Here is a 27,978-nt window from a genome sequence, read left to right as displayed (position 1 = left end):
TGAAAGTGTTTGTACATAAAGGATCGTGGTACAAATCTGAAAAAGATGCATAAAAAGTTTTGAATGACAACCAGAAATATTTATTCCTCTGTTCAAATAAATATAATCAAACAAGAATACACATCAATACAGGTGCAACTAATTATATATTCATACAGCTTTGAAAAAAACTTGTCATTTTCTTTTTACAAATAGTACAACTTTCTGGGTATTCTGAATATGTTACAAAGGCAGAGATTGGAGAAAGCAGAAGAGCGTGGAGATCATTGGAGACAAAATGGTGAATTTCATCCAAGAAAGCAGGCTCAAGCTTTTGAAATTATTTTTTCAAAACAATTTTTTGGAACTTTTTAAGGCAGACAAGTGGATTGCACAGGACGTTCTGGTGTTTTAGAAAGCATGCGAGGCCCAGACAGACACACACGCTTTTCCTCTAAGATAATATTTTATCTTGTCTATTTCCTTCATTTTAAGCAAAGGAACAGGGTGTTCAATCTCCATAGCATTCACATTCACGGCGACATTAGCGTTGCTCTTTATGTTAGCATAAGCATCAGCTAGCTAGCACTTGACTCAAATCCTATTTACTGGACCCCACGTCTACCTTTGTTTGATTGGATCGAGATTTTCTTTTACAAATATGTGATACAAAGTATTACCCAGGTATTGTCTGGCTACCAATAGTTTGATCTTTGCACATAAGGCGAACCTCACTTGCAACATTTTCTAACCAAATGTTAGCGAAGGGGGTGATGATGCACAAACTAAAAACTTATATGGTGGAAAAACTCAAATGTGCTTTGACATGATAGAAAAAAGAAAAAAAGGCAACATAAAATCTTTGGTCCACATCGTGAAATAGAAATAAAACATGTATAGTGTGTGGAACGTTAGGGCTGTTTTCCTAAAGAAGTTAACATAGCATGAAGCGTATTTTCCTTGCCACGATACTAACGAGTATCGCCACACTGGTATCGTCCCAGCCCTGAAGGGCATGACAGTATAAAAAGGTTGTGTGACGTTAAATGCCATTACGGGTATCCATTTTGAATTGATTACATGGCAAGCTCACCAAGACACCCCAGTGAACTTGACCATCATGGGGGAACAAACCCCACTGCTTGTTTCGAGTTGCTTCTTTTCACACCATTGGCTATATTCTCCATTATACTTTAACAGTAGTCTTCTCCAACATGGCAGTTTCACAGCATGACAGCTTATTTACGTGAACTATGAAACAAATACTGGTGTGGCTTTTCATTGCCATGAAAACACCTCTTACACATTTGGGATTGCCGTCACCCTGGCTAGTCTCGACTTTCATAAAAGCAATAAAATAAGAATAGGATAAGAATAAAACACCAGGAACCGTTCTGCCACCAAATAGAATAGGTATGAGAGAAGTAATGCAAGCTTATCGTTGTCAACAGATACCCAATCTGTAAATTGTTCTTTTTTCACATTTAAATTAGGCTTTATATAATATGATGCGCAGAAAGACTGGATTGTCAAATGGAGATGTTAAAACACCCCCTAAACAGCAGTTAAATGCACAGACAAAAGTAAAAGCAGACGTAGTCGCTCACACAGAGAAAAAGGTTACACCTCTAGGATAGGAAAAAGCAGCTGCGCTCATCAAGTTTATGCTCGTAAAAGTACGGAATGAATCCTAGTTCTCGTTATCCCTAGTTCTCGTTATCCCTAGTTCTCGTTATCCTTTAGCTGCATCTGGCGATCAACGACAAAACAAGTACCCTCACACACACACACACACACCTTCAATAACACACTCGCACAGACACACACACACCCCCACTCACTCAAGGATGGGTTTAGCTCACAACTAATATGCCTGACATAGTGAACACTTTCATCCACAAAAGTAAAAACAACGAAAGGAAACAGAGGTACAGATTTCTCAGACTCAGAGTGCCGTTGCTCTCTGGAAAGGAAGAGGAGAGAAGGAGAGTGAGGAGAGTTGTACATAGAGGAAGAAGGAAGGGGGAGGGGATGGGGGTTCAGTGTCGATCCTGAAGTCCCTGAACTTGATCTTATTCTGGGGAGGAATAAGACTATTGCAGTTCCCTCTGGGTTGGCTCCACCTGGTGGCCGGGAGGTGGTAGTGCTGTTGGGGGGTGTTACCTCTTCTCCTTCAGCAAGGCCCGGAAACTATGGAGCTGGTGGATGCTTGTGGAGAGCCTAGGGGGAGAAACAGAAGGGGGGAGGAGATGGGGAGAAAGAGATTGTGAAACTATTTATGACAATGTATGCAATATTTACTAAATGTATGTCATGCTAATAGTCATTTGAAATTGCGAGACAGATAAAGAGCGAGAGAGTGAGAGCATGATAGATGCTAACATTACTTGAATCACCCGTCATGAGGCCAACTGTGTTCATTACGCACCAAAGGGAACAAAACGGACTGAAACGGAAGGACTACCTGGATTTGTGCAAATTGTCTTCATTTTCCGTTTTAAAACATTTTCCATTGCGTGCCCTAATAAACACAACCCAGATTCCAAGGCAGTAGTATCAACCATAAAGACACAATGTGTATAAAAGTGGTATCAACCTCCCAAAGCCGTTGAGCAAGGCCACTATCTCCTGGCGTGTCAGCTGGAAACCCTTGGAGGGGCTGTGTTCTGGCAGGTTCTTGATCTCCTTCTCGGAGAAGAGGATCTTCAACGCCGTGCCCAGCCCTTGAGTCTGCAATGGGGAGGGTTGGGGAGCCATGGGTTAATCATGTGAGAAAGCCTGAGATCTCACACACGTCAATCCATGATCCCATGTGGTTTATTGGCAACAAGGTTTCATGAGCGTATAATTATTTAAACGTTTCTCAAATCCTGGTCCTGCACACTTTTGATTCAACTAATCAACTCATCGTCAAGCCTTTGATTAGAGGAATCAGGTGTGTTATTGTTAGGGCAAAAACTAAAATGTTCCCCGAGTCCCCACGACCAGGACTGGAAAACAATGACCCAAGGGCAGAAACCGCAGGAGTTTGGTGGCACCTTAACTGGGGAGGACGGGCTCGTGATAATGACTGGAACGGAATCAGAGAAAAGGCAACAAATACATCAAGCACATGGTTTCCAGGTGTTTGATGCCATTCCATTTGCGCCATTCCGGTCATTATTATGACTTGTGGCTTGTGCCTAAAACATTGTCGCCCATAAACCACATGGGAGCGTGGATTTCAATGTGCGGAGTCTTTTTTTTTACCTTATGAAAATATTTGATATCCAGCAAATGCTCAGAAACATTGGATGTGGATACTGGTATGTAATATTTTCCTATACATCATCAGATCGAACACTGTCCCACGATATAGAGTACAATTCCATATTGTCCTCTTGACTGTACTCAAAATCCATTGGTTTTGGTTATTGTCCTAAGGGTATTGTTACTGCTTATAATGGTGCCCCTGTGTTATGTGCCAGGATCAATTTGAAAGCAGAGAAGTATTCTTTTAGTTAAATCTTCATACATCAAGAATTTAAGATATATTTTCTACAGTATGTATTAAACTGAAGCAAGTTGCACTGTAATTTGCAAAGTAACTAAATAACACTGATATGAAGAGAAATTAAAAATTGTCTGATCACATCTACAAATAGCACTGCCTTTCCACTTACTGCATAACAGCTAACTACTGCACAGGATAACAAGTAACTACCGCTGAAAATAACCACGTGTCCACAGGAGGAGAGTCCCAAAATGGCGTACCTGTAGCTTCCCCCAGAGTCGACATTTACTGCAGCCCACACAGTCCATGATCCGGGAGATGTTTTTAAAATGTAGCCGGAATTCCTCCTGGGAAAACAGGGGGAGAGAGCGAGACGGGGATGTTTCAGTCTTTGCTTCCTGTGGGGGTACGAGCTAGGCTCAATGTGGATAAATAGCCTGCAAACACCTGCATTCGTTCTGTATCATTTGAACACATTTAGTCATAATCAGTGCAGCTGAGGAATCAAACACACATACACTCGCACCAAGTCAGTTGTCATTAGCTTTTAGCTTAGCTATTATGACCTCATGCCGGCTGCCGTTTTATGGGCTCTTAAACAACATGAATATTTTGTTTGGAACTTATTTTGTACATAATGTTGCTGCTACCGTCTCTTATGACCGAAAAGAGCTTCTGGACATCAGAACAGCGATTACTCACTTTGAACTGGACAAATCATTTTTCTTGAATGAGTCAGACAAGACGGATTTACTCCAGACACCTGAACAGGCCCTCATCCCCATCATTCGCAGGAGAAAGAGACTAAGGTATCGCGGAAGGAGATCGTGGTGCCTTGTGAGGATCTGGCGACGAGTGGCTAAACTGCCTTTGCCATCGGTACTATTGGCCAACGTACAATCACTGGATAATAAAGTGGACAAACTAAAAGCACGTATATCCACCAACGGGACAATAAAAACGAATATCTTATGTTCCACCGAGCTGTTGTTGAACGACGACATGAATAACATACAGCTGACGGGTTATACACTGTATCGGCAGGATAGAACAGCAGCCTCTGGTAAGACAAGGGGTGGCGGTCTAAGTATATTTGTAAACAACAAATGGTGCACAATATCTAAGGAAGTCTCAAGGTATTGCTGAGGTAGAGTATCTCATGATAAGCTGTAGACCACACTATTTACCAAGAGAGTTTTCATCTATATTCTTCGTAGCTGTCTATTTACCACCACAAACTGATGCTGGCACTAAGACAGCGCTCAATGGGCTGTATACGGCCATAAGCAAACAGGAAAGCTCTCATCCAGAGGTGGCGCTCCAAGTGGCCGGGGACTTTAATGCAGGGAAACTTAAATCCGTTCTACCTAATTTCTACCAGCATGTCACATGTGCAACCTGAGGAAGAACAACTCGAGACCACCTTTACTCCACACACAAAGATGCGTACAAAGCTCTCTCTCGTTCTCCATTTGGCAAATCTGACCATAATTCTATCCTGATTCCTGCTTACAAGCAAAAATTTAAGCAGTTGCCCTCCGACGAGCCATTAAACAGGCAAAGCATCAATACAGGACTAAGATCGAATTGTACAACACTGGCTCCAACACTCGTCGGATGTGGCAGGGCTTGCAAACTATTACAGACTATAAAAGGAAGCACAGCCAAGAGCTGCCCAGTGACACGAGCCTACCAGATGAGCGAAATTACTTCTATGCTCGCTTCGAGGCGAGTAACACTGAAACATGGATGAGAGCATCAGCTGTTCCGGACGACTGTGTGATCACGCTCTCCGCAGCCAATGTAAGTAAGACCTTTGAGCAGGTCAACATTCACAAGGCTGCAGGGCCAGATGTATTACCAGGACGTGTACTCCGAGCATGCGCTGACCAACTGGCAAGTGTCTTCACTGACATTTTCAACCTCTCCCTGTCGAAGTCTAATACCAACATGTTTTAAGCAGACCACCATAGTCCCTGTCCCCAAGAACACTAAGGTAAGCTGCCTAAATGACTACCGATCCGTAGCACTCACATTTGTAGCCCTGAAGTGCTTTGAAAGACTGGTCATGGCTCACATAAACATCATTATCGCAGAAACCCTAAAACCACTCCAATTTGCATACCGCTCCAACAGATGACACAATCTCTATTGCACTCCACACTGCCCTTTCACACCTGGACAAAAGGAACACCTATGTGAGAATGCTGTTCTTCGACTACAGCTCAGCGTTCAACACCATAGTGCCCTCAAAGCTCATCACTAAGTTAAGGACCCTGCCACTAAACACATCCCTCTGCAACTGGATCCTGAACTTCCTGACGGGCTGCCCCCAGGTGGTAAGGGTAGGTAACACCACATCCGCCACGCTGATCCTCAACACGAGGGGCCCTCAGGGGTGCGTGCTCAGTCCCCTCCTGTACTCCCTGTTCACTCATGACTGCACGGCCAGACACGACTCAAACACCATAATTAAGTTTTCCGAAGACACAACAGTGTTAGGCCTGATCAACAACAACGACAAGACAGCCTATAGAGAGGAGGTCAGAGACCTGGCCGTGTGGTGCCAGGACAACAACCTCAACGTGATCAAGACAAAGGAGATGATTGGAAAAGGAGAACCGAGCACGCCCCCATTCTCATCGACGGGGCTGTAGAGGGGCAGGTTGAGAGCTTCAAGTTCCTTGGTGTCCACATCACCAACAAACTAACATGGTCCAAGCACACCAAGACAGTCATGAAGAGGGCATGACAAAACCTATTCCCCCCCAGGAGACTGAAAAGATTTGGCATGGGTTCTCAGATCCTCAAAAGGTTCTACTGCTGCACCATTGAGAGCATCCTGATGGGTTGCATCACTGTCTGGTATGGCAACTGCTCGACCTCTGACCGCAAGGCACTACAGAGGGTAGTGCGTATAGGCCAGTACATCACTGGGGCCAAGCTTCCTGCCATCCAGGACCTCTATACCATGCGGTGTCAGAGGAAGGCCCTAAAAATTGTCAAAGACTCCAGCCACCCTAGTCATAAACTGTTCTCTCTGCTACCGCACGGCAGATGGTACCGGAGCGCCAAGTCTAGGTCCAACAGGCTTCTAAACAGCTTCTACCACCAAGCCATAAGACTCCTGAACATCTAATCAAATGGCTACCCAGACTATTTGCATTGCCCCCCACCCCCTCTTTTACACTGCTGCTACTCTCTGTTATTATCTATGCATAGTCACATTAATAACTCTACCTACATGTACATATTATCTCAATTACCTCTACTAACCACGCACTTTGACTCTGTACCGGTACCGGTGTATATAACCTCGCTATTGTTATTTTACTGCTGCTCTTTAATTATTTGTTAGTTTTATTTCTTATTTTTGTAGGTATTTTTCTTAACTGCATTGTTGGTTAAGTAAGCAAGCATTTCACTGTAAGGTGCCCATTTGGTTAGCCCTGTTATATTCAGCGCATGTGACAAATACAAAATGTATTTGATATGTACAGTATTGTAGGCCTACTAGGCCATATCTTGGTTGTGTCAAGTCAAGTTCAATGGACGCATCAAAATCATTATACAGTGCATTAAACCAATGTCTGTTGACCGAATACTGGCCCATTTGGTTAGCCGCTCGTGCAGTGAGCTAGCACAAAAATCTGCATAGACACATCTGCTCTCCACAGTCCAAATTAAGACCCACTGTACAAAGCTATGCTAGGGACCAAACCATTGAGATTTGGGTCAAACCTATTCTAGAACTGGGCTTATGGCAAATATAAGCATGTTAGTACTAACAGTGGAAGGAAAGTGAGAAGCGTGGACTCACCTTCAACGTTTTCGCTTCGATCTTCTGCCCAGCAAACATGGACTTCTCGTCAAAGTGCATTGGGAAAGCTCTGGCAGACGAGAACAGACAGTTATTTCGAAGCCAAGACAATATCCCCTCTAGTTCACAATCAAAACCGACCACTTGAACTGAAACTCATGGTCTCATTGAAGCCCTAGAGTTGAGTAGCGGAAATTATCCTTAAGACTCAATTGGTAGTGTGGCCCGCTTGGTCTAGCTGTAATGCTGCAGCCTCTGGCACACGTCTATAGTGTTGGCATAGGTTTGAATCTAGCCTACTGCCCTTTGACACAACCTCTATCGTTCTTCACTGTCACCCTCCTCTCTCACTATCTCTTCTATAAATAGAAGAAAAAAAAACCTTTTTCAAAAAATATATGTAAAAAAAATTTACTAACTTGGTCTCGTTGAAGAACTGCAGCAGTAACTCTTTGGTGGCTCGGTCCTCTTGACGGTCGCCCGTGTACAGGTTGACGAAGGCTCGATCGAAGTAGGGCGCCACCTTGGAGAGGGCGCGCAGCTCGATCAGGTAGAGAAAGTAGAGGTTCTTGAGGCGCCGCGTGCCCTCGCCCTTGGTCTCGGCCGGGTCGAAGCGCTGCCGGAACTCCTGCACGTTGGGGCCCCACAGGGACTTGCCCCAGCCCTCTGACGAGAGCAGGGAGAGTGAACAGTGAGGGTTACATCGACGTTGGCACGACTTTGATGACGTCGGGGTGAAAAACGGGGACCACTGATTTAGAAACCTTTATGCATTGACGTAACGAAGACGTAAACACAGGGAATCAGTTATAGAATGATAAAACAGACCCATATGAAAGTATTCCAATACAAGAACACTTACAAAAGTAGAGTAAATATATAGAAAATGATACATTGGTTTTACACAAACACAAATACACCACACACATTACTCCACCCAAATTGCCATGGTTCGTCATCCAAATTGTCATGACTCGAGGGGCTTACTTCTATTCTAAGAATCATAATTCTACGACCATATAACGCTGGTGACTGTTTTGATATCTATAGAGAGGAAGTGGTTGGTTTTTCCTACCGGCCAATAGGTACTCTGCACACAGGTGGATGTTTATGCTGCTGTGGAGACCAGAGATGAGCCGGTAGAACACCCTCTTCTCCAAACACAGACCTAGAGGGGAGGAAGGGTTGAAAAAGAGAGAGAGAAAGAGTATGTAGATGGGTGATGGGAAGAGAGAGAGAGAGAGGGAGGAGAAAACAAGAAAGCTTGAGATACGCACACACGCACACCCCTGGTTCAGAAATAGTCTGCCATTGCTGTGTATGTGTGTGTCGTCAACAACGCATTTGAGTGACTAGAGTCCCCTCTCTCGGTCCAGTAAGTGTGTCTGCACGACACGGGACATTCACAACAAAGGCTTATTTCATAGTCTTCTCTATACTAGAGCCAAGGAATGGAACTCTGTATGGTTTCTTTGTAGCCCACCCAAAGAGGTTTCCACCACTATTGTCTGCCTGAACAAAAACACCTTAATGAAGGCATACAAAGAGGGCGCTTTTTTTTGGCATCCATTTCCCTATATAGTACACTACTTTTGACCAGAGTCCCCCAAATGTAGTGCAGCACTACATAGGGAATAGGGGGCCATTTGGGACGCAACTTGAGAGATGTTGAAAACACCATTATACAAGAGAAAAAGTTGGAGAGAGAGAGAGAGAGTGTCTCAGCTGAATTGGTTTGGATGCGAGTGGCTGTTCTGAGTGGTGTGGTTAAGGGGCATTCGACGATGACACTGAACATTCAAGTTATTCTGAAATGGACTAGTTAACAAATAACAAAAATAATCCCATTCTAGTGGAATTCATTTAGAAGTTTCTACTTGTCCTGTGGCGTCCCATACAGGGAATTGATTATAAAGTGTAACCGTGCTGAACAAAGATGTGCCACTGCTTCATTCCAAAATATATTGTGTGTTTGAAGTGAAAATAATGCTAATTTGAAGCGATTTTTTAAATAATTTGATGAAATAAAAAACTATTTTTAAAAAGTTACCTTCCAGCCAGTTGTAGAAGCCTTCGCCTGCACGGATACAAGACGACAACAGGCCTTGTGTCAGTTTGCATTCATTAAAGCATATTATAAAATAGCACAATTCAATATACATAGATTAATATGCATAGATTCCATCTTACCGTCATCATCTCCTCCTATGGCAATGAAAAAAAATACAAAAGGGAGGGAGAGGAGGACAAAGGCATGTTACACACGTACCTGTAGGCTATTACAGGCTATTATATTGGTTATTAACAATATAACAACTATTATTATAACCTAATAGTGAAATTAAAGCATGTGAATACACAGGGCAAACTAAAACAAAACTAGCTGTTGGCTTCAGATTGTAAAATACAGGCCACCCTGAGAAGGAAAATGGAGACAAGACAATCCATGATGGTGAATACAGGCTGTAAGCTAGAAGAGCATCCCTTACCTCTGGGCGGAACCAGTGGGTTAAGGGGCCGGTACACTGATCTGGGCCTGCAAACCACAAACAATGGGCAATCAGACACTATACTCTATGGATTTATCAAAATGACATACAGTCAGGTCCATAATTATTGGCACATTTTATTTATTTATTATTTATTTGTTATTTTACCAGGTACCGTAATTGCTGGACTATTAAGCGCACCTGAATATAAGCCGCACCCACTGAATTTGAAAAAAATATGTATTTTGTACATAAATAAGCCACACGTGTCTATAAGCCGCAGGTGCCTACCGGTACATTGAAACAAATGAACTTTACACAGCCTTTAAACGAAACACGGCTTGTAACAAAAATAAATAGGCTTTAACGAAACACGTCTTGTAACAAAAATAAATAGGCTTTAACGAAACAGGCTTGTAACATTTTTTTTTTTTTTTTTAAATAGCAGTAAACAGTAGCCTACCAAGAAAGTCCTTGGTCACTATCTTCCTCCTGTGCACTGAAACCACTGAAGTCATCTCCTTTGGTGTCGGAGTTGAATAGCCTCAGAATTGCTTCATCCGATGTTGGATCGTTTTCATTGTGCTCTCCTCACTTTCATCCGGAGGCAAATTCCCCGCTGAGCTTATGCTGCCCTCTTCAATACGCAGCAGCTCCACGCTGTCAGGACCCACTGGCAGACTTGACCATAAGTCGCCCGTTTTAGTGAAGGATTTCTCCCCACTTGTCATCCAAGCCTCATTTTCTAGTTCGGACCATCTGCTTTTCTTTCCTCTGAAAGCTTTTGTTGTCTTTTTGCACAAAGTCAGTTTCTCACGCTGCTGTTTCAGACGTCTTATCATCGACTCATTAAGGCCAAGCTCCCGTGCAGCAGCTCTATTTACTTTTCAAACAGCCAGATCGATCGCCTTTAAATTGAAAGCTGCATCATATGCATTTCTCTGTGTCTTTGCCATGATGAGGGTGACAAAATGACTACCGTAATCAGAATGATGGAAAGTTTGAGCGCGCTCGATTTACTTCACATTATGTGACGGTGCTCAGTTTTTTGGCGGCGGAATTTGTGAAAGCGGGAAAAATCCATAAATTAGCCGCGTCATTGTATAAAGCGCAAGGTTCATAGCGTGGGAAAAAAGTTGCGGCTTATAGTCCGGAAATTACGGTAAGTTGACTGAGAACATGTTCCCATTTACAGCAACGACCTGGGGAATAGTTACAGGGGAGAGGAGGGGGATGAAAGAGCCAATTGCAAGCTGGGGATGATTAGGTGACCGTGATGGTTTGAGGGCCAGATTGGGAATTTAGCCAGGACACCGGGGTTAACACCCCTACTCTTAAGATAAGTGCCATGGGATCTTTAATGACCTCAGAGTCAGGACACCCGTTTAATTTCCCATCCGAAAAACGGCACCCTACACAGGGTAGTGTCCCCAATGACTGCTCTGGGGCATTGGGATATATATATTTTTTTTAATTGAATTTTCGAACTCGGTTCGATCCAGGGCTGTATCACAACCGGCCGTGATCGGGAGTCCCATAGGGCGGCGCACAATTGGCCCAGCGTCGTCCTGGTTAGGGTTTTGCCGGTGTAGGCAGTCATTGTAAATGAGAATATGTTCTTAACTGACTTGCCTAGGTAAATAAAAGGTTAAATAATAAAGACAAGCAAAAAACAAGCAAAAAAAATACTATAAAATTATACAAATAATGAGCTATATTGTATGCTAAAAAAAGGGAAATTGTATTATTTTATACTAACACAATTGATGATTGGCACGCCTGTTTTTAATAGTATAGCACCCTCTCCTTGCGAGGATAACGGCACTGAACCTTTCTCTAAAATGCTTTGAGATTGGAGAACACGTTGGGAGGGATCTTAGACCATTCCTCCATACAGAATCTTTCCAGATCATTCTCCTGCTCTTATGGACTGCCCTTTTCTTTGTGGACTTTGGTTAGTGCTTGGGTTTATAGTCTTGCTGGAAAATCAATTTGAGGCAACCAGGTTTTAGGCACAATGTCCTGGTACTTGGTAAAGTTCATGATGCCGTTGACCTTAAAAAGGGCATCAGGACCAGTGGAAGCAAAACAGCCCCATAACATCAACAATTCACCACTAAATTTTACCATAAATATGAGGTATTTTATTGCATATGCTTCCCTTTTTTTGATGCCAAACACCCAGCACTCGGGTGCGTGGCCAAAGAGCTCTATATTCATGTCATCTGACCATAGCGCCGCCTAGAGTTTGATAAACGGCATTGTGACTTGGATTGGAACCGGTGGTATGGTCAAATGACATAAAAATAGAGCTCTTTGGCCACACACACCAGTGGTGGTTTTGGAAAACGGAAGCATATGCAGAAAAGTACCTTGTGCCTGCAGTAAAATATGGTGGTGGATCTTTGATGCACACATGCCAATAATTATGGACCTGACTGTATATCAGACCATCGAAGAGAGGGAAGAAGCTGAAATATTTAAGCTAGCTACAGATTAGGGAACATGTCGCTTATGTGGTGTGTGTGTGTGAGTGGACTGTGCGCGAGTCGGCATGGGAGAGATGTAGTTAATCTGTGTGCAAAACTGTTCTGCCCCTGAACAAGGCAGTTAATCCACTGTTCCTAGGCCGTCATTGAAAAATAAGAATTTGTTCTTAACTGACTTGCCTAGCTAAATAAAGGTAAAATTTAAAAAAAATGCACAATTTGTGTGTGTGTGTGTCTCACTTGAAGCAGTTCTCCTCGTAGATGCTGTTCCACACTCTCCAGGCTGAGGGGCCCTTGTAGCCAGTGTAGCGCTCCGGGTTTAGGAGCAGGTCCACATAGTCTGCATCTGGTGACGTCTCATCTGACAGAAGGTGTGAGAAAGAATGAGAGAACATTGGGATGAACGGATAGATGAATCCCTTTCACTATTGAGATGCACCTTATAACATGTATCTTGTCAATGTTAAAGGGGAATTTCGCGTTGGTGAGCGTATAACCTCAGACACTCAGAAATAAAATATTTTGCAATTCCACAGAAAATTGCATCAGATGCTCGATTATGTTCCAGGGGGAGACGTGTCAGAAAATATTCTAACGACACTAGCAAAGTCTCCACCTCTCCAAACAGATACTCTCAGACAGCTACATGCGTTTGCCCATCATAGATTACTGAGCGTATCATTTATAAAAGTGGATCTTGCACACTGGCCTTAAGTTCCACTTCCAGTGTAGCAGGTAAAAAAAACTACTGCAACACCCCACTCTAGCACCAATGTTAGAAGAAATACACCAGCCTCAATCCCATATGAATGGAAAAGATAGGCACCGTCTAAAAAGAGCATTGCGGTGGAAGAAGAGTGGGCCTTACCATCCAGCTCACAGAAGTGGTCCTGTGCGTCATCGTGCCGGGCCCAGTCCTCAAAGGCCTCTTTACTGTAGTTACTATAAGAGAGGAGGAGGAGCAAAAGTAATACAGCAACCACTCTTGGACAATGCTTTCATTCATCTGAAATAACCACCATATTTTGGAGTGTTGGTTTAGTGGTTTCTTATCAAAACTGATGCCCATGGTATGTATGAGGCCTTTTAGGGAAGTAGCATGCGTGTGCGTGTGCTCTTACCTCAGGGTGCTGTTAATGGCCCCCAGGTCTTGGGCTTGTTCACAATCTACTATGTCTGTGTTGGCGTTGGCCACCTGGGAATACTGGCCACAAGGATAGAAAGAGAAAAGAGCATTAGCTAGATGAAATAAGCTAACTTTAAAGTAAAAATGGGTAGCCTAAGAAAAATGCTCCATCTGGGTCGTTCAATTTGATTTCAATCACTTTTCATGGCACCCCTTGTGATTTGAACAAAACTTTCTATACATATTTGCCCATGGTTACTTTTTGGACTTGAATGCCAAAACAGATAAAGGTGCTCAAAGTTTCACATGCTCTCACTACTGGTGTCCCCCAAGGGCTCGGTTATAGGCCCCCTCCTTTTTTCTCTCTATGCGCCAAATCACTCGGCTCTATCATATCCTCTTATGGTCTCTCCTATCATTGCTATGCAGATAACACGCAACTACTTTTCTCATTCCTCCCTTCTGACACCCAGGTGGCGACACGCATCTCTGCCTGCCTGGCATATTTTGGATGTCAGTTTGGATGTTAGCCCACCCAGATAAAGGTCAAGCTTAACAAGCTCAACAAGACAGACTAGTCAATCACGGTCGACAACTCCACGGTCCCCCTCCTAGAGTGCAAGAACCTTGGCATTACACTGGACAACACCCTGTCGTTCTCTGCAAACATCAAAATAGTAACTCACTCCTGCAGGTTCATGCTCTGCAACATCTGTAGAGTAGAGGTCGACCAATTATAATTTTTCAATGCTGATACCGATTATTGGAGTACCCAAAAAAGCCGATACCGATTAATCGGGCGAGATATATATATATATATATATATATATATATATATATATATATATATATATATATATATAACAATTACAATGACAATTACAACAACACTGAATGAACAATGAACACTTATTTTAACTAAATATAATACATCAATAAAATCTATTTAGTCTCAAATAAATAATGAAACATGTTCAATTAGTTTTTTTTTTATTGTTTTTTAAAGTTTTTTTTTAGGGGTGGATTAGCTTAATATTGCGGAAAGAATGTTGCTTCCAATGTAATTGCTGACAGACACAGCAAACCTTTTTGCCACAGCTCGCATTGATGTGCCATCCTGGATGAACTGTACTACCTGAGCCACTTGTGTGGGTTGTAGACTCCGTCTCATGCTACCACTAGAGTGAGAGCACCGCCAGCATTCAAAAGTGACCAAAACATCAGCCAGGAAGCATAGGAACTGAGAAGTGGTCTGTGGTCACCACCTGCAGAATCACTCCTTTATTGGGGGTGTCTTGCTAATTGCCTATAATTTCCACCTTTTGTCTATTCCATTTGCACAACAGCATGTGAAATTTATTGTCAATCAGTGTTGCGTCCTAAGTGGACAGTTTGATTTCATAGAAGTGTGATTGACTTGGAGTTACATTGTGTTGTTTAAGTGTTCCCTTTATTTTTTTGAGCAGTGTATTAGGTGCAACACAATATTTATTATTGAATTACCTCTGATCTAGTTCAGTCTTACTAATCACTTAAACAAATGTAATAATGATCTCTTACCTAGCTTGATGACTGTGGGCAATTTTGCTTGCTTTTTGTGCTAAATAGAGACGGGATATTGAATTGTGTAAAAGGAAATGAGCTTTAGGTTGTATACCCCCACTTCTAAAACTAAAGTGGCAACTCCGCATGCAACAAACTGTGACTAGCGTTTTTGAGTTACTTGTGTAGTTTAGGTCAGAAACTGTATACAATGTTTGCAATGCGCTCGTTATTATTTTGTTAGCATTCTCCATGAGGATCCCCTAGTACTTGTTAGCATTTTGTTAGCATACTGGTAAGTGATGGTTTTTGTGCTTTGAATAGTAGTACTTTTTAAATAAATACCTGCAGTCAACTTGTCCACTAGGTAATAGATAACGCAGATCACGTTCATAATTTCGCCAGTTAGATCATTTTTCATCATTATGAAGCTTACCGGTACTAGTTTCCCCAAAAAAGCGGTTTGAGCCAGTCACGTGTGTTTGTTTACAAAGAAGCACAATGAGCAAAATGGGTGAGTCACTGCTGCAGCGCAATTTAAGTGAGCTGATCAAGTTACACTTGTATGAAATTTACTACTAATATTTGCCAGCTATATATCCTATAACTATTAAGTTAACTATCTAAGATGTGCCAAATAAATTCTCCTCAGCTGGGTTTTGCTAATTTGTTCATTTTGCTAACTTGCTAATGTTAGCTTGCAAGATCAAGCTTCTTGGTAGAAGCAGCAGAGACAATCCCCTCCTGGATTAAGAACCCTGCTGTCTAATTTTTGTTTTGTGCGTGCTGCAAACTGTGTTTTGAGATGCTTCCATAACTTTATGAGCTGGGTTGTCTGTCCTATAAGAATTCCTTAGTACTTGTTAGTATTTTGTTAAGTGATGTTTTTTTTTAGCTTTTTTATACGTTTGGGGGGGGGGGGGGGGGGGGGGGGGGATTATAGCGCCCCTTATGTACACTACCGGTAATATCGTATATCCCGGGATGGCACAAGCACGGTGTGAAGGTATGGAAATCTGGATAGAGCTCAACCCTAGGACATATCCGTGCAATTTAGCTGGTACATCATTTAAATGTTAATTGAATTGAAATGTATACTTCCAATTACTACCACAAAGATGGCCACCAGTCCACCCACCATCAAAAGGAATTTAAATGGGAATGTCTACTCTATTATCTATAATTTCAATAGGTTTCCTTAGGAAAATTGGCAGTACAATTTAAAACTGATATTCTTATTTAAGTCTCTGATGTGTGGACCTCCAACCATCTTTGCACTACAATTTATTTGAAAGTTGACATTTCAATTGTATTCCCATTTAAAATAATTGATCACCCAAAACATGACATCCAACATGTATTCAAGAGCATGCTGTGGCGGACACAACACAAACACCTCAGATTATGTAAAATCGGGTCTAAGATACAACATATAGGTTAAAATAAATGTATATATATATATATATATATATATATATATATATATATATATATATATATATATATATATATATATATATATATATATATATCATTGTCAAGAAATTATACAATAGTTTGACAACCCTGTTTATAAGCTTTTAAATTATATCAAATTCAACCTTTTATCTTTTCCAGTGATGAAGACATGGATGTCTCATGGTATGGTGGGGTATGCAAAATGGGTCATCTTTGAGCACCACTATCTCCTAAATGTTTTGGCATTCAAGTCCTAAAAGCTACTTTCTGACCACTTCTACCATGGACAAATATGTATTAAAAGTTTTGTTAAAATCAAAAGGGATGCAGTCAAAAGGTGATTGAAATCAAATGGAACGACCCATCTTTGTTATCAATTAGGCTAGGCTAAATCCATCATATAGGGCTCCCTACTCTGTATACTTCAACTCGAGCTCTTCACACATGTCTGCAATAGGATTCAACTTTTTAAATAGAAAGTCAGTCAAGAAAAAATACCTGAGGGGCTAAACAAGTTGGTTAAGCTAACGCCACATGCCACGAAGCATAAAAAGCAAAATAAACAACTGATGTGCAGTCAGCTAATGTTTCGTCATGACCTCACACACAAGCACCTGCTTTGTCCTGTGGCATGGCCACGTCGCCAGCCACATAGTGTCTCTAGCCAGCACTCTGTGCCTTCAGCTGTGGGAGAGCATCACCACAGCGCTAACTGTGAAATTAATCTGCCTTTTGCCTCACACGTCTCCAGTAGCACACTTAGCGCTAACCCCTAACACTGGGGGTGATGTGGCAAAAATCCTCACACAACAGACCACACAATAAGGGACCAGAGGCCTCGGGAGGTCAAGCCAGATGTGGCTAATAAACTACTGTACAGTTTTGAAGAGCTGTCTGGCTTAACGCTGTTGGTCGAAAATCTGTGAGATGTGGCTGATTTCATTAAAGTTGAAAAACAAACCTTGCCCTGCACATAATGTAGCCTATAGCCATGTAACTACCCCTAGCTCAACCGATGTGTCCAAACATAACCTTTTCCCACTAACTAAAGATACAGCACGATTTGACCTTGGCTGGCAATCAGTCCAGATATCCAACAAACACTAGGGGGTCATTACAAGACAAACAGAAGGCATTACGCCAGGGTCATGTTCATTAGCGCACACTGTATCAAAACATTCTGTAGAAGAGAACAAAAATGAAAAATCTATCAGAAAAATCAGATAGTACCCACCCGTTTCACTCCACCTGTTTCACTCCTTTTCATGCCTACTGAACACGACCCAAGCGTTTGCCAACAATCATGTCCCTCGCTTACCCCCCCCCCCCCAACCATAATACATTCTTCCAACCATACATTTACACAGTATTATCTGTTTAACTTACTCCTTTGCCCTAATTCTTTTAAAACATAGTAAGTACACTCCTGTTTCTTTGCCATATTGCATGAAAATCAAAAGTGCATATGGAACATTCTCTTTCCTTTCATTTTAATGTGTTTGTAGAGTGTGTTTGTATTCATTACAGTTGAATGACTGTTGAGTGAACGCCGTCTGTCTATCTGGGGAGAGACCGCCTTACCCTATTGTAGTTTCCAGACTTTATTCCCACTGGAATCTTGCTCTGTAAACAAACACACACAAAGAAAACTGATGGGACATCACTGTCAACAATGCAGAAAGCAGGTCACAGAGGCTAAGCTATAATTAACAGAAAACACAGATTAGAATACGAAGACTAGGGAAACACTATATTAACAATTGTAAATTAACCTACTAGGGTTAAATTGCCCCTAGCCCTGGTCTCTTCTTGGTGGCCTAGATTTAAAATAATTAGAATGATTAGCAATATTCCAAGATGGCGTAGCAGTGCAGACGTTGTTTGTCGTTCTCCCATGTAAATTTGGTATGTTTCGTCTTTTTTGTATATATTTTAAATCCCTTTTTCCTTTTTTAAATTAAATATACCTTCCGGCAACCGGCCTCACCCAATGTGATATGGATCTGCTATTTTTAGACCGTATAGCTAAAACCTCCACCAGAAGCTAGCCATCAGCAGCTAAGCAGCTAATTAGCTACTAGCTATTTAGTCATTGTTAGCCACTGCTAGCGGCCTTTACCTTTAGCACAGACACCAGCCGCTTTTAGCCTGGATAATACTTGCCAGCCTGCATAGCGCGTTATCAACCGTGAGCATATCGGATTGTTTTTCTCCACTAAAACACAGGATTCCTGCTGTAAGCCCTGGACCATTACTCCTGATCGTCGCAGCTAGCTAGCTGCCACCACCGAGTGGCCCAGCCCCAAAGCTAGCCTTGAGCCAGGTCCATCTCCAGGCCTGCTCAGTGGACCCTATGATCACTCGGCTGCACAGCTGATGTCTCCCGGACTCTTCACTAACACGACTAGAATCCACTACACCACCGGATTCTTACCGTAAGCTCTGGACCTTTGCATCAGATCATCGCTGCTAGCTATCTGCTACCGAGTGGCTATAGTGGCTAACACCCTTGTCCCGAAGCTAGCACCAGTTAGCCGCGAGCCAGGTGCATCTCCCAACTAGCAAACAAAATTACTCCAGCTACAATACCTCTTTTGCCAAATGGCCTGGACCCTTTGTCGACACGCCGTTTCATCACGACTGGTCTGCCGACGTAATTCCATCTGTTGTGCCCTCAATCGGCCTTTGCCGGACGTCGGAGCAGACGCTTCTACTAGCCCCGACCTGCTAACTTTTTTTTGAACGCCGTGTCTCCCGCTTGCTAGTGTAGTAACGACTACCTAGCGGCTTCCCTGTTTCATCTATTGCTGTTCACTGGACCCTATGATCACTTGGCTACATAGCTGATGCCTGCTGGACTGTTCATTAATCACGGTACTCCATTTTGTTTATCTGTCGGCCCCAGCCATGAACTCAGGCCCTGTGTGTAGTTAACTGACCCTCTCTGCCCATTCATCGCCATTTTACCTGTTGTTGTTGTCTTAGCTGATTAGCTGTTGTCTTGCGTTGTTGACTTAGCTATCTCTTCCAATCAACACCTGTGATTGCTTTATGCCTTGTTTTATGTCTCTCTCTAATGTCAATATGCCTTGTATACTGTTGTTTAGGATAGTTATCATTGTTTTAGTTCAATGCGGAGCCCCTAGTCCCACGCAACATGCCTCAGATACCTCTTTTGTCCCAGCTCCCACACAAGCGGTGACCTCACCCAGCATAACTAGTGCGTCCAGAGATGCAACCTCTCTTATCGTCACTCAATGTCTCCACTGTACCCGCACCCTACCCATCTGTACATTATGCCCTGAATCTATCTTACCACGCCCAGAAATCTGCTCCTTTAATTCTCTGTCCCCAACGCACTAGACGACCAGTTTTGATAGCCTTTAGCCGTACCCTCATCCTACTCCTCCTCTGTTCCTCAGGTGATGTGGATGTTAACCCAGGCCCTGCGTGTCGCCAGGCGCTCTCATTTGTTGACTTCTGTAACCGTAAAAGCCTTGGTCTCATGCATGTTAACATCAGAAGCCTCCTCCCTAAGTTTGTTTTACTCACTGCTTTAGCACACTCCGCCAACCCTGATGTCTTTGCAGTGTCTGAATCCTGGCTTAGGAAGGACACCAAGAATTCGGGGATTTCCATCCCCAACTACAACATTTTCCGTCAAGATAAAACTGTCAAAGTGGGAGGAGTTGCAATCTACTGCAGAGATAGCCTGCAGAGTTCTGTCATGCTTTTCAGGTCTATGCCCAAACAGTTCAAACAAATTATCAAGATAGCCACCAGGTACAAACCTAAATCTGTAAACATGGGCACCCTCATAGATATTATCCTGACCAACTTGACCTCCAAAAACACCTCTGCTGTTTTCAAATCAGGATCTCAGCGATCACTGCCTCATTGCTTGCATCCGCTATGTCCCCGGTCAAACGACCACCCCTCATCACTGTCAAACGCTCCCTAAAACACTTCTGCGAGCAGGCCTTTCTAATCGACCTGGCCCGGGTATCCTGGAAAGATATTGACCTCATCCCGTCAGAGGATGCCTGGTCGTTCTTTAAAGTAATTTCCTCACCATCTTAAATAATGCCCCTTTCAAAAATGTGGAACTAAGAACAGATATAGCCCTTGGTTGAATCCAGACCTGACTGCCCTCGATCAGCACAAAAACACCCTGTGGCAGACTGAAATAGCATCGAATACTGTACTGTGCAGCCGTCTTCATCGACCTGCCAAGGCTTTCGACTCTGTCAATCACCGTATTCTTATCGGCAGACTCAACAGCCTTGGATTCTCAAATGACTGCCTCGCCTGGTTCATCAACTACTTCTCAGACAGAGTTCACTGTGTCAAATCAGAAGGCCTGTTGTCCGGACCTCTGGCAGTCTCTATGGGGGTACCACAGGGTTCAATTCTTGGGCCAACTCTTTTCTCTGTATATATCAATGATGTCTCTCTTGCTGTGGGTGATTCCCTGATCCACCTCTATGCAGACGACACCATTCGGTATACATCTGGCCCTTCTTTGGACACTGTGTTAACAAACCTCCAAACGTGCTTCAATGCCATACAACACTCCTTCCGTGGCCTCCAACTGCTCTTAAAACGCTAGTAAAACTAAATGCATGCTTTTCAACCGATCGCTGCCCGCACCTGCCCGTCTAGCATCACTACTCTGGATGGTTCTGACTTATGTCAGATATGTGGACAACTACAAATACCTAGGTGTCTGGCTAGACTGTAAACTCTCCTACCAGACTCATATTAAACATATCCAATCCAAAACTAAATCTAGAAACAGCTTCCTATTTCGCAACAAAGCCTCCTTCATTCACGCTGCCAAACATACCCTCGTAAAACTGACTATCCTACCGATCCTCGACTTTGGCGATGTCCTTTACAAAATAGCCTCCAACACTCTACTCAGCAAACTAGATGTAGTCTATCACAGGGCCATCCGTTTTGTCACCAATGCCCCATATACTACCCACCACTGCAACCTGTATGCTCTCGTCGGCTGGCCCTCGCTACATATTCGGCGCCAGACCCACTGGCTCAAGGTCATCTATAAGTCCTTGCTAAGTAAAGCTCCGCCTTATCTCAGCTCACTGGTCACCATAACAACACCCACCCGCAGCATGCGCTCCAGCAGGTATATCTAATTTTCTTCCAGTTCTCTGCTGCCAATGACTGGAACGAATTGCAAAAAAATTAGAATATATATATATATATTTTTTTTTTTTAATCGCTGAAGTTGGAGACTATTATCTCCCTCAATAACTTTAAGCATCAGCTATCTGAGCAGCTTACCGATCGCTGCAGCTATACACAGCCCATCTGTAAATAGCCCATCCTATCTACCTACCTCATCCCCATATTGTTTTTATTTACTTTTTTGCACACCAGTATTTCTACTTCCACATCATCATCTGCAAATCTATCACTCCATTGTTAATTTGCTAAATTGTAAGTACTTCGCTACTATATCTTATTCATTGCCTTTCCTCACACCATTTGCACACACTGTATATAGACTTTTATATTGTGTTATTGACTGTATGTTTGTTTATTCCATCTGTAACACTGTGTTGTTGATTGTGTCGCACTGCTTTGCTTTATCTTGGCCAGGTCGCAGTTGTAAATGAGAACTTGTTCTCAACTGGCCTACCTGGTTAAATAAAGGTGAAATAAATGTTTTAAAAATGTAAAAATATAGCAATAATAGCACCACCTTGTTGTAGCCCACGTGCAATTTTGACCACATTTCCAATACTTATTTAACCATTTCAGACCTACAGGAGGTGCCTGTGTGTAATTAATACTAGGAGTCGATGTGGAGACCAAAGTAGATAATTGTGGGTCGGTTGAACTGACCTCTGGGCAGGGCTCCACTTGGCAGTCCTTGATGGAGCAGTGGCTATCGTCGGCCCAGAAGGGACAGGGCCTATTCAGGTTGACCTGTGGAGAAGAAAAGGGAAGAGTTGAGATGGCATGGTATATGCTATGAAAGTGACTGCGTCACACAGAGGTGCGATGTGTTAGAGACAGGCAAGACAGAACAGCTAGGCTAAATTCACTCAAACAACGATGTCAGCAACCGATCCAGATTCTCTTTCCATTGACGCATTTCAGGGACGAGCCCCGCCGTAAACGCCACGGAGCATTGTTGTTGCTGGTGACGTCTTTCCTAGCCGTGCATTGGATACGTCAACCTCATTCGAAGGCGACAGTAAGAGGAGAATACCTAATAATCAAAAAGGTGACACACTGATTTTGTGGGGTCAAAATGTTGCTCAGTCAATGGGACGGTGACTAGTAGAGCAGCAGCTTACTGATCAGTGGGGGACAGAAACTTAATCGGAATATCACACTAGGGGCCAGATGAGTATTCTGAAAATATTTATGATGTTCCTATGAGTCTATTCTTCCTTTTCAGAGTTCCTGGTCGGATGTTCACAGTGGGAAAAGGGCAATACACTGCCTTTAGAATGAGATGGCTTGGTGTGTATGAATGGCGTATGAACGCAACAGCTGGACTCAAATTGAGAGACTTTTTTTAAAAACTGCCTTTGTGAAAAGATTAAGTGACTCAAATGGGTCTAAATGCTTCTTATGGATTCTAGGTGTCGGGAGAGCGTTTGAGCAGTTATACAAATGTAACCGTGCTGTTATCATAGAGAATGATATCATATTAGCATCAGGTTCTACAAATGAGCAACTCGTAAGACTGTCTAGAGATGCAAAAGAGGCTGATTGGGAAAGACGCCTGACTCAAGGTTTGTCACCACTGGACTGGACCTACTGTATTTCCCTATAAGATTCAGTTACATCCACACGGTGTCTTCCTCGTGCACTCTTTCTAATACCTAGGTTCCAGTATGAGGAGCATCTAATTTTCACACTTAAATGTACCTGACAAGTATCACATACAATAATTATAACGTAAAGTCTGTGTGTTTCTGCTGTAACTAGGGCCCAAGCAAATTTTGCAAGCAAATTTTGCAACGGAAAATGTTTCGCAACGAAAACAAGCCTTTCTTATAGAAGGGTTGGCTGGCAACGTCACAAAAATGATGCGCAAGCATCAATGAGGCAGAATGCCGCGTGGGGTTATGATTCTGATAGCTAGCAACAATGACAAGAAGCTGCCATGTGGGGAATCGTAGGCGGCTCGTTTTAGCTTGTTGTGATGTTGTTTTGACTCATGTCATGCCTACGCTAATATGGCTAAAATTAGCCAGCTTGATAACCAACAACTGTAACGATTCATTTGAGAGACCACAAGTGCTCATTTATAAACGTTTTCAACATGTCAACAATCTAAGTTAACCCGGTCTGTTTTGCGCCATAGTTGCGCACGCGTCGGTTTAGTTGCTAAACAACCAACCCTATTGGACAAGTTCAGGTTAGTCCCGTCTTATTTCGGCCCGTTTGCATCCGTTTGGTTCCTGGTGAATACACCCATGGACATTATAACGTAAATAGGAGTAGCACAATTAACTTTTTATTCAAGAATGTTGTCTAATCGCTGTCAATTTACAGTCAACCCTGAAGCAGACCTATTCCAACTAGAACAGTAGTCCCGGGTGGAGACATCCAATGCAGCGCCCACAATGTTTTCCAGCCTGGGGTAGGCTGGAAAACATTTGCTTGGCCTATTTGTTTTAGATTAGCAAGAAACTGAATTGGGGAGGCTCCCTTTATAAGCACTAAGTACTACGGGTTAAGGGCCATTGAAGCTCAAACAATGATATAGTTAAAAAAAAAAAAAAAAACATTTGAAAATACAGGTAGTCAATTAGCGTAAATCCACAGTAGTAGGATTATTTATTGAGGGATTACCTTTAGGACACATTTTTTAAGCTATAGTGCAAAAACAAACGCAAAACCTTACGGTCTGATGATTTTAAGGACATTTCTACTGCTCCTCGTCCTCCCCTGTTGGGGCCTACAATTTAGTACTTACCCTGTAGTACCTGAAGTAGTCCCTCTCGGTCAGCTTCTGAATGAGGGGGTAGATCTTGAAGTTGTTGAAGACGTCAATGCTCTCGATGTCACAGAAGCAGTCATCCAAGACGCCTGTCAACTGAGGGAAACAACCGGAAAATGCCTTAAGAATTATGGTTGTACACCAGTGTTAATTTTGTCAACAAAATTAGTGACTAAAATATTTGTCAAACTTGGTTTTTCAGTGGCAGTTGACTACACTATAACTGACTAAATAGACCCAGGGAAAAACAATAACTAAACAACAAAATATTGTTCATTGCAGTTGACTAAAACGAGACAAGACTAAATTATCTCTGTGGCTAAAATCAGACTACTAAGTGGAATGGACACGATTTTTTGGAGAGATAGAGAGAATTTCAGTGATAAACAACATTAATATTAACAGTACAGATGCACAGCACGGCTCTGTTCAACAGTGGGAAGGACCCACCACACAAGCCAAGCCTACATCAGCTGGTGAGCTGTGGGGGGAAAAAGCGATAGTGTGGGCAGGTTAGGCAGACAGGCTCCGCTCAATCGCCACCGCCGATTATACACATCGCGCAGGTGACTCTTTTGCTTCCCTGTAGCTAACCAGTCACCACCAGATACCCTTTGCCTCATTAAGAAACACAAGCTGCTTCACAAAATGAAAAACAATAGCAGCATTCAGTTTAACAGTAAAACAAGTCTAGCTTGTTTCTAGCCATTACCATTCAAAAGATATGATCCAGAACAGCCGCGCTACGTTCTATCGTGCATTGGCGGGCTATATTTTACATTCATAAAGCATATCATGGGCCATTTTAAAACTAGGCTACTTGCAGTCCGGACCGTTAACCATGTGTATAGTCTACACCTTGTTGGGATAACACTCTGCTCGGAAGCAACGCTGACTTGTCAAAGTGGCTATCGGAAGGTCTAATTAGGCTCTACACCCTCCATAATATTCCCTCCCTCAGCTTTGGAACACTTAGGTGCAAATGGAGGGCCGGGGGCAAGGGGAAGATATGGAATACAGCCAAAGAAAGAGAGGGGGGAGACAGAAAGAGACAGAAATTAGTGCAAAAGCTGGCCTGCAAATCTTAACTTCCTCTTACACATATTTAGCCTCAAATGTAACTGCCACATACTCTTTCAAATCAGACATGAGAGCTGGAAGCCAGATAAAAGACCACTTCCTGACGCTCGAACAACACAAAACACTTAAGCAACATGACAACGTTCGTCCCAGCTGCCGGTTGAGGTTGTTGACCAAAATTTGGTTACCAAAACGTTTGCCATTCTCCCTCCACCTTCCCCTTTTCATACATCTGATACCTGCGGACAAACGGCTTTATTCTCCCATGCATAATGAAATAGACAGCTGCTTTGTGAAAGAAAGACTGCGTTGCTCTGGTCCAGCAGACACCCAAGCCTTTCCACTCTCTCTCATCATGAAGTATTCAGGTTTAGACCCAATCAATGCAAATGGTGTCATCGAAAATATTTTAGTATATAAACTCGTTTCATGAGTATATTGTAATTACAGCCATATGAAAAGGTATGTGTGTCACTGTCAACCGACAAAGCAGAGACATACGGTATTTTATAAGAACAAGTTGCACAAGACTGCATGTTGCAAGAATTCTATGAAATTAAGTTCTTAGCACTGTGTAGACCATTCAGTCACTTTCACATCAGTGGTTGTGTGTCATGATGTGGAGAGAACTGAGTAGCCTATCTAACCAGCTGTTACTGACAATTAGTTTCACAAACTGGCTACAAGCAGCAAAAAGACAATTCTCTTTCAGTTCATTCTGTGTCATTGTGACAATATTCCGGAAATGTAGCCAACACAAGCATCATATAGCACACAGATGGAAACAACCATATATATATCTGACCTCTGAGTGTAGCTGTCCAGAGAATGTGATGGGAAGCAGGAAAGCCGTCCATAAGTAACAAAGTCCTCTGAGCATGCCGGTGAATTCAAAACCTTTGAGTGGTTTCCCTTGTTGTTTATTAAAAATATAGTTTAATTTGCCTATTTATCTGAGGAGCTGGTATCTTTAACAGCAGTTTTAAATTACAAAACTAAGATCAGCCTTATGAGAATATCTCTGTCTTTTATGTCCCTAAAGGGACTGCTGAAGCCTACTTCAACAGACAGGTGAGAGTTTGCCAGAGTTGATGGCATGACTCTGACCTAACCTGAGGATGAGCTGTCGTTTCAGACCACTTATTTTTCCATAATTTTGCATAATTCTCCTTCCCAGGCCTCGCCTCCAAACAAGATATGTCAGCAGCTGTCAAACTTAGTCCCGCCTCTATATTTGACATTTGTAGTCTTCACTTCGGTTCAAGGACATTTAAAGCAAGTATTACTCACGGAAGAGAAGACTACATCTCCCACAAACTAATTGGAAGGAAACTTTAATATGGCCAATCAGACGACACCACGTCTCGGTCTTCTCATATTACTAATGCGAGTGCAATTTGTTAGAATGAAATAATAAAGGCACGTGCCACAGTATAAAAAAATATAGACACTTATTGATTCTGATTGCAGTATGTGAGTCAGGTCAGTAGCTAACTTCTTTCAAAAGTTGGCATGAATGACAAACATCTAGAAAACATACACATCAATATAACATTGCACGACATAGGCCTACAAACACATTTGTGAGACTGGAAGTTGCAGATTTGGTGAATTAAGATCAGATATTCGCATGATAAGGGCAAGATCGATTAAGACAGTCGTTTTGAGATGCGCACAAGTGTCAAATTACAATGTACAGCAATAACAATAAACACTCAGTGTTGAATTCAGGAAATAGCTGGCTACGAGTATCTTTAACCAACCATTTTAATAATTATTTTGACAAGTCAGTGTGTATCGATGTGCAAGGCAACCACATGATTAATTTCTACATGTTATGCCTTGCTGTCCATAAAGTTGGATAAGGCAACGGAAGAGCGCCAGCAAGCTATGTGGGTATGATGACGTCAAATTAACATGACAGTAGAAAACGCTAGAATAATGTTCCTCCAACGCAGTCATTTAGCCTTCCTAAACGGACATTGATATTGCAATATATTGTAAGTACTTACGTGACAAAAACAGCTCTGGTCTTGACTGTCAGGAGCATCTTCTTTGGAAGAATATTGGTTGTTGTACGTTTCGGTTTTGACTCTGTTGTGAAACCAAACCAGAACAAAGTCCCCAAATAAAAACCACAACAAAACCAGAAGTCCTGCGGATTGTATCGCGTTTTTTATCATCACTGATGCAAATGCAACGCGCCACGAAAGACAAAAACAAAGAAAAGTTTTTGAAATGTAGATGTCTAGTTGGCAGGCTAGCTAATGATGTGCTACTAGCTAGCTAGTGGTGCGCACTAGCAACAACAGCGGAGAAAAGCTGTCGTAATGAAACTGCTGGATAAATGAAAGACTCCAACCAAAGCTGACATCTGTACGACTGTATCCTCAGAAGTAACTTGTGAAAATGTCTTTAGTATCATCAGTAGTCGTTATAAATAATATTCACAAAGCCGAAAATAACAAGTTTTGCCATTTAAAAAAAACAGTTGTCGAGCCAAGACGATTGAAAA

The 27,978-nt window shown here is 42.5% G+C and overlaps 1 protein-coding gene across 2 annotated transcripts; it reads right to left on the bottom strand.

The window, feature by feature from the left end:
* Positions 1-54: 54 nt before the first annotated feature.
* On the bottom strand, positions 55-27,978 carry LOC129839805 (ERO1-like protein beta). 2 transcript variants are annotated; one of them, XM_055907451.1, is made up of 16 exons: positions 27,476-27,978; positions 24,360-24,479; positions 22,268-22,351; positions 17,978-18,019; positions 13,392-13,474; positions 13,139-13,212; positions 12,511-12,631; positions 9,782-9,828; positions 9,483-9,497; positions 9,343-9,369; positions 8,368-8,460; positions 7,712-7,958; positions 7,293-7,362; positions 3,733-3,819; positions 2,576-2,709; positions 55-2,199 (listed from the first exon to the last, which is right to left on the bottom strand). In XM_055907451.1, exons 1-16 carry the CDS (start codon positions 27,644-27,646, stop codon positions 2,139-2,141), a joined length of 1,476 nt encoding a protein of 491 aa, XP_055763426.1. In that variant the 5' UTR covers positions 27,647-27,978; the 3' UTR covers positions 55-2,138. The 2 variants fall into 2 exon arrangements, with proteins under 2 accessions (XP_055763426.1, XP_055763427.1); XM_055907452.1 differs by lacking the exon at positions 27,476-27,978 and adding an exon at positions 26,269-26,573.

The sequence above is a fragment of the Salvelinus fontinalis genome, chromosome 40, assembly GCF_029448725.1.
Source record: "Salvelinus fontinalis isolate EN_2023a chromosome 40, ASM2944872v1, whole genome shotgun sequence".
NCBI classification, from domain to species: domain Eukaryota; kingdom Metazoa; phylum Chordata; class Actinopteri; order Salmoniformes; family Salmonidae; genus Salvelinus; species Salvelinus fontinalis.
Note: the sequence above shows the minus strand (reverse complement) of the source record. Positions and strands in the feature narration are given on the sequence as shown.

Excerpts from the sequence above, each read along its gene's own strand:
- LOC129839805 (XM_055907451.1), bottom strand. The coding sequence starts at position 27,646 with ATGATAAAAAACGCGATACAATCCGCAGGACTTCTGGTTTTGTTGTGG. Across the intron at positions 2,710-3,732 it reads GACTCTGGGGGAAGCTACAG|ACTCAAGGGCTGGGCACGGC; the intron begins GTACGCCATTTT and ends TCCCCATTGCAG. Across the intron at positions 2,200-2,575 it reads TTGCTCAACGGCTTTGGGAG|GCTCTCCACAAGCATCCACC; the intron begins GTTGATACCACT and ends TTCTCCCCCTAG.